The sequence below is a fragment of the Chenopodium quinoa genome, unplaced genomic scaffold, assembly GCF_001683475.1.
Source record: "Chenopodium quinoa cultivar QQ74 unplaced genomic scaffold, ASM168347v1, whole genome shotgun sequence".
Lineage (NCBI taxonomy): Eukaryota > Viridiplantae > Streptophyta > Magnoliopsida > Caryophyllales > Amaranthaceae > Chenopodium > Chenopodium quinoa.
In genome coordinates, this window is record NW_018745684.1 from 1,724,780 (window position 1) to 1,732,574 (window position 7,795).

Consider the following 7,795-nt stretch of genomic DNA (forward strand, 5'->3'; position numbering starts at 1 on the left):
AACCTCTAAATAGTTTAATTTAGATTCGGAACAATTGTGTTTCATCCTTTATTACGATAATTATTTTAAACAAAATTTTCCGATAATTATTTTACACCCAACCAATGAACCAAACGCTCCGATCACAATCTAGATCTGATATCATTAGAGTCAGAACTCTGCTCTTGCTCGCTGCTGCTGCCCACAGTCCAAAGCTCATTCAAAATCCCGATCGCTTCTTGCACACTCCTTTGAATCTGATCAATCTTCGCCCCGATTCGATGTATGTTCACCAAATTACAAGGCTTACGCATACATTCCCTAACAAAATTGCCATGATCAACAATGAATTTATAAACACCGATCACATTCTCAATTTCTCGAACGAGTTTTTCGATCACCTCGAAATGAGTTTGGAGAAGCTCTTTGTTATAAATGTCTTGTTTCTTGACATCTTTAAGAAAGCTTCGCAGATATCTTAACTTGATTTGTAAGTTGCAGATTTGTTCCCCAACTCCATACAAGTACTTCACTTCTTCAATGATTAATGACCCCATTAAATCTACCACGAAGGCTACGATTGATTCTTTTATCATTTGCTTTTTATTAAAATTTCAGAATTGTTACATCAAATTCGACTGAAGTTGCAAATTCATCTGTAAAACAATTTCAAGACTTTAACAGTGTTCATTACCACACGAGATATTCGTGGGAATTGTGGGAAGTACGGCGAATTTTGTGTCGTATCTTTGTTGATTTGAAGGGAAAGGGGTGTTACATAATGTCCGCCTTTTACGCTAAATTGCTCTACTAGTCAACTGCTTTTTATGCAAACAAAATAAAAGCCAATAATGCAAAGTACAATAATGGCGATTAGTAAGGTTGAGGTGGTAAAGTAATGATATTTCCCACCTTAGATTATTGAGGTTATGACTTATGATGATCAAACTTTATGGTCATTTAAAAAATTAAAAGGTTTCCTTTTATCTCTTCAAATAGTTTGTTTTGCTAGGTATATGAAAAAAATAAGTAAGAAAATATGAATCCTTTGACTTAATTTATTTCTACTTGTATATTTTAATCCCCACCTCTTTCTCTCAATCGTAAATTATAAATAGTTCATACATTGCACAACTTAAAAAGCCAGTGCAAAGAGACCAAGTATATCTCAATTGTTTAAAAATCACACAATCTACAATCGATTAATTGTTACATCCATACAGTCTCCTAAATGAACATGTGGGATTTTCCCCCAAAGTGAGTCTAATTTTAAAAGAATTTTGCAAATTGGTTGTGTGGCAAAACTATTTACCAAACTAAACTTACAAGGTAAAACGCTGTCTCAGACAGCGTTTTATGCCCTGATTTTTTTTTAAAAAAAAAAAAATTCAATTTGTAAAACGTTGTATGGGACAACGTTTTACCTTTTGATTTTTTTTTTTAAAAAAAATTCGTAACCTGTTAAGCTGGAAATGTGAAAAAAATAAAATTAAAATAAGATAAAACGCTGTCTGAGGCAGCGTTTTACCTGTTTAATGAAACGCTGCCTCGGTCAGCGTTTTTATCGCTGAATAGATGCAGTGTCTTCTTCCTCTCATTCCCCTGTTCTTCCTCACATTCCCTCATTTCAATCCTCTAACCCAATCTTGCTCTCACTCAAGCTCTGTCAAGCAACCCAAGTCCCCCCAACCACCGCCGCCACCCTCCGACCACCGTCTGCCAACCACCTGCCGCCGACAGCCCCGAGTAGCCTCACATCACCCCGATTTTGGTACTTGCCCTCTCTTTCTTTGGTTTTTAAAATCTAGGGTTTTTTTAATGGTTTTTTTGTTTCTGGAATTGTGGTTAAAATCTTAATAATTGATGTGAATTTTAGTCCTAAAACTAAAACACACAAAGATATGAATCAAGCTTTATTCTATACAGGAAAATCCACTAAGAATGAAACAAGAAACTAGATTAATCAACTAAGAATCCACCTAATTAAACAATCTAAACGAATGTTTTAACTAAAACAAGCAAAACAACAATTGAAATCCATCAATTAAAACTCAAGTGTTTAAACTCAAAACAATGCAATAATAATCTCTATCTAAAGCCACGAAAATTACCCCTATTTATAAACATAGGAGGCAACTAATTCTACTCCTACAATGACTAGGACAAACCCCTAACCTTGTTCCCCAAGTATCCTAACTAAAATAGAATTACTACTTCTAACTAGAATAGGAAAACTTATCCTAATCAAACTCTAATTACTAACTAAAAACTTTCCTAACAACCTTAAGTAGTTTATAGCAACTAAATGACAAAAATTTAATCTTATCCTAAGTGCTTAAACCAAGAAAAATCCTTTCAAGTGAAAGGTAAAAACTTGCAAGCAAAAACTCTAGAAATAAACTAAGTCTATAAAATAATTCTTTTCATATCGCCGCCACCACACTACCACATGCGCCACCCCTGTTGACACGCGCCACACCAGCGTGTAGCTGGGCTCAGTTCGGTGCCGTGAAGGCGTGAAGCCGGCGCGTGGGCCCCATATCGGCGCGTGACCATCGTGCTCCTCGCCGGAAGTGAACTGCTCTATTTCATCTTCATGCTTCCTTCTTTCCCTATTGAACTAATGGACCTTTCCTTGATTATTTCTTTGTTTGGGCAGCCTATAATGAAGTTATTTGGACCTTCTAAAAGTGTCTTGGACCCTTCAAAAGAATTAGCCTCTTGATTCACATCAATAATGTTGAATTGTTAGTGTTGATAATGTTGAATTGTTATTGTTGATTATGTTGAATTGTTAGTGTTGATAATTGTTGGTATTGTTAGTGTAGAAAATTGTTGGAAATGTTGAATTGTTCGTGTAGATAATTGTTGATAATTGTTGATTTTTGAGTGATTGTGATAACCTACATTGTTGGTTATTAATGTTGATTTAGGGCTTCTAAGCTGTGTTAATTTGAAAAGTATGTATATTGTTGTTTAATTATGGCGGTTTAGGGATGATTTAGTGCCTTTAAGTGTAATGTGTTTTGGTTGTTATGTAGAATATGGCTGCACAAAATGTAGTTATGTTATGTCGGTGGGGAGGTGAAATTTTGTTCGATGGACCCCATGTCGAGTATAGTGGAGGAAATATGGAACCACTAACACTTGAACCGAACATGACTTTCAATGATTTGATGAACGAGGTTCATATAGTATTGTTTCAAACCTAAGGAATGAATGTTGAACTAAACATTAAAATGAGGTTTGAGACCGACAATGGGGTTCAAGAGTTATCTGTTTTTACGAATAAACATTTGAAAGCTTTGAGGAGCGTTGTTGCAATGAAGGGTGTTCCCACTAAGATATATGTAGAAATGATGCCTATATGTACCCAACAAAGTACTCGGCTAGAACAACAATCTACATATATTTCCGGTTACAACGCAGAGCCCTTCCAAGTGCCCTCACATGCCATTCCATTAACTGAATATGGGATGGGATCGTTCAGTCGAATGCTGCACGACGATCAATTTCACATGCCGTTTAGTTCTCATATAGCTTCACTTGTACATGGGGGGGGGCATATGTGGCAATGAATAGCCAAGCTGGGCCTTCGACATCAAACACCGTCACACCTTCACCGGTGCAATTGCATTCATTCTCCTATGCAAGATGATGTTCAAGCATCGCCGTCTCAACTTCTGCCAAATCATCTTGAAACTATTGTGAATAACGAATTGTCTGTAAATGATGTGTATACAGATGATGAGGCCGAGAGCGGAGAGGAGGAATATGGACTTCAAAACATGGATGTTGAACCTGCACACATGGATGTTGGCGAGCCCCTGGTTAGAACTCCCGTACCTTGGTTCAGTCAGGTAAACGAGAACTATGAAGTTAATCAGTATTGGGCCGAATCGGGTAGCCATACATCGTTTGTTCCCGAGGGAGAATTTGAGAAGGGGATGTATTTTGAAAGTAAGAAAATGCTTCAAGAAATGGTGAAGATGTATTCCATACAGAGGAATCAATTCTACACCACAGTGACATCGAATGAGAGTGTCCTTCATTTGCGGTGCAAGAAGAAATGTGGTTGGATGCTACTGGGTACCAAATCAAGTGAGCACTCGCGTGACTTTACCCTAGTCACATACAAAGGCCCGCACCGAGAGAACTGTGTCACTGAAGTACTATCTACTGATCACCCGCATTTGGATTCGTCCATAATATCAGAGTATGTGAAGTCCTTTGTGCGGAAATATCCGTCCTTGAAAGTTGAATTCATATAGGAACTCATCTCCAAGCAAATTCATTTCGATGTTCTGTATCGAAGAGCATGGTATGCCAAGGAGAAAGCAATAGCTAAAATATTTGTTGATTGGGAGAGTTCTTACGACAGACTTCCGCACTTCATGCAAGCACTCCAACAGTCAAACCTGGGAACGTGTGTCGTATGGAAACACAAAGCTCTGGTGGACGGTGTATACTACAGCAACATGGAAGTGCTTGAACGAGTGTTTTGGGCCTTCGGTCCTTGTATCGACGGTTTTAAACATTGTATGCCTGTTATCTGTATCAATGGGACACACTTGTACGGGAAGTATAAAGGAACACTGTTGGTTGCTACAAGTGTGGATGCAATCTTCCAAGTATTTCCGCTAGCATTTGCGATGGTTGAAGGGGAAAACACTTCTAGCTGGTCTTGGTTCCTGGGCTGCATTCGGGTTCATGTCACGCAACGAGATGGTCTCTGTGTTATATCTGATCGACATCCTGGGATCATTGCAGCAATGAATGATCCTAACGTTGGATTTACCGAGCTGCGAGCCTATCATAGGTTTTGTGTTCGCCACATAGCTTCTAACTTGAAGACTCACGTGCGAAGCAACGACATGAGAGATATGTTTAAGGCTGCGGCGTACCAAAGGCAGGAAAGAAAACTTCACGCTGATCTGTGTTTCATCGGTGAGGCATATACCAAGGCCATGGAGTATATTGTTCAAGTCCCGTTCACTATGTGGTCTCTCTTTCACGACGCTAGTCGCAGAAATGGGATATGTACTACAAACTTCTCTGAAACATTTAACAATGTGTTGAAGGGAGCTCGGTTTCTACCGATCATGTCCCTTGTCGAGTTAAATTTCCACAGAGTTAACAGGTATTTCACTTTGAGAAGGGAGTCTTATGAGGCTAGGTCTGAACAGGGACTTCCATACCCCCCCAAGGTCCTTGCCATTCTGGAGAAGAACACCGCAAAAGCCAGATATCATAGAGTGGATGCGTATAACCGCCGATTGCATATTTACCAAGTTACAACAGAAAGGGGAAAGCGACTTGGTAGTAAAGGAGGCCATAAACATACTGTTAACTTTCAGTTACAAACGTGTACATGCAACAAACCAAAGATATTCCACCTCCCATGTTCTCATATTCTAGCAGTCTGTACAACGTATTCACTATCAGAGCGGTCGTAGGTGGACCATGTGCTGCAATCGGAGGCCTACACGAACACCTATGCACCAAAATTCTGGCCTATCCCCTGTGAGACAACCTGAACGCAGTACGTCGGCTCTAAACTCATTCCGGACGGCAGTATGGTACGTGGAAAAGGGCGGCCAAGGTCAAGCGCATACGCAATGAAATGGATGAGACTAACCGGCCCCCAAGCAAATGCAGACGCTGTCACCAGCAGGGTCACAACCGGACAACGTGTCCATCTAGACCGACATAGGACCTAAGTTTGTATTTGTTATTTGTTGTAGTAGTAGAAAGTAGAATTATTTTGTATCAGATTTTCTAAAGTTTGTAACATTTGTAACATTTGGATCATTTCTATTTTCTACTTTGGATGTTGTTTGTAATTTTTTGTCTTTGCCTTTAACTCGTCCAACTTATGTTTAATTGCTAATCCAATAATTGTGTTGGTATTTGGTATATAACGTTTTCAATGAACAAATATCATGGACGAAGAAGATAGGACATCCGGACCTGTTGACCCTTCTGTCCTGACACTACAGGACGAACATCAGAGCGTTGACATAGGGGACCAGACGGTAATATTTCATCCGTTATTTCATGTACTTTTTTCTGATACATTGATATACTATCTAATATTAATTACGGCCATACAATGATTTTTCAGGTTGATGTAGCGAAGATGTTGGTTTGCAGGCACTACACTACCAGGATTATGGGTGACTGGGTTGTCGATCCACGCATTATTGTGTAAGTCGAGTACGCTAGCTTTGGTGGTATTCATCGGATGGCGTTCAGAGAGATAGATCGAGCGCTTGTCACTACGCTAGTGGAGAAATGGAGACAAGAGACGCACTCCTTCCACCTACCTGTTGGGGGAGGCGACTGTTACGTTACGGGACGTCGCAATACTCACACGCCTTCCTATACATGGGACTACGGTGACAGGACATGCATTAGTCGATCCCGTTGATTTGGTAGCCCGGGTTCTCGGGGTTTAGCTGGGTCCCGACGAGATTAGGGGCTCCGGGTTGAGGATCGGCTGGATACGCGATACTTTCCGTGCGCTGCCTGCGGACACTGATGATGCCACGGTTCAGAGACATGCTTGAGCATACTTGTTCCTGCTCATATCGGGCGTGTTGTTCGGCAACAAGAGCGGGAGCCATATCAAGCTTATTTACCTACAGCTGTTAGACCACAACTAGGATCATATCCATGGATACAGCTGGGGTAGTGCCTTTTTGGCGACGTTGTATCGCCACCTGTGTAGAGCCTCCCACCGTGGTTCAGTCGAGATCGGAGGGCCTCTGATTGTGCTTTAGGTAACCCACCTAATTATCCATAAGCTAGTTTGACAATGACTTACGTTATACTTAACATAGTTTTGTATTTTGGTATTACAGTTATGGGCTTGGGAGCACATCCATGAAGACAGATCAGGTAGGCCTGCTGTACATCATAGGGGGCAGTAGGACCGGGACGAGCAGTACCAGGCGTACATTGCTCCAGCGCTCCCTACACCTGGTGAGGCGTACGGTTGCAGGTTTGTAACATTTGTCATTCTTTTTTGCCCCCATACGGTTTCATTTTGCTGGATGACAAACTAAAACAATTTGTGGCCATAGGTGGGTGGTCCCCAGACTCACACATGCGCATGCAGCGAGGGGTCTTCCGTACTACCGAGACACCCTTGACTGACTCACCGAGGATCAGGTGGTAACTTAAAAGATACATGTAAACATTTATGTATTGTGTATACTGTTTGTGGACTAACCTATTCATGTTATTACTGTTGCTGTGTTATTGCAGATGACATGGGATCCGTATGTACTTGACTTGGTAGATGCCATGCCTGCACATCTGCTGGATCATCAGGCAGAGTGGCGTGCCAGGGTCCCCCTAATCTGTTTCGAGGTTATGGAGAGTCACCTACCCGACCGAGTCATGTGACAGTTTGGACTACGCCAGCCTATCCCCCAGTAGTCTGACACTAGTGTATGCCTTCACGGCATTGACCGTCGGGGAAAGGGGGTGACAAACTGGTCACTGGAGCATTGACGTTTCCTTGAGCTATGGCAGCAACGGTTGGAGTTCGTCGTAGGAGGTGATCCGATGCAGGGCGTTATGGATCCTCACGATCCGTACATGGTGTGGTATAGGCGTATTACACGACGTTTCATCAACCCCAGCTACACACCACCATCCACACACCACCATCCACACATTACCATCCGGCATATGACATCATTAGCGGATATGTGAGTTTCTTTTATTCTACTTATTGTCCTCAATTTTTAAATTTCTGTATCATACAACTGACTGATTGATGATTACTGTAGGCGGCGGATATGGTGGC

At 41.3% G+C, this 7,795-nt stretch overlaps 1 protein-coding gene across 1 annotated transcript; it reads left to right on the plus strand.

The window, feature by feature from the left end:
• The first annotated feature begins 3,626 nt into the window (after positions 1–3,626).
• Positions 3,627–5,435, plus strand: LOC110717511. Its single transcript, XM_021896230.1, has 2 exons — positions 3,627–4,148; positions 4,251–5,435. Exons 1-2 carry the CDS (start codon positions 3,627–3,629, stop codon positions 5,433–5,435), a joined length of 1,707 nt encoding a protein of 568 aa, XP_021751922.1.
• The last annotated feature ends 2,360 nt before the right edge of the window (positions 5,436–7,795 follow it).

Coding starts and splice junctions, on each gene's coding strand:
- LOC110717511 (XM_021896230.1), top strand. CDS start 3,627: ATGCAAGATGATGTTCAAGCATCGCCGTCTCAACTTCTGCCAAATCAT. Junction 4,149..4,250: donor GAGAGAACTGTGTCACTGAA/GTACTATCTACT, acceptor GAATTCATATAG/GAACTCATCTCCAAGCAAAT.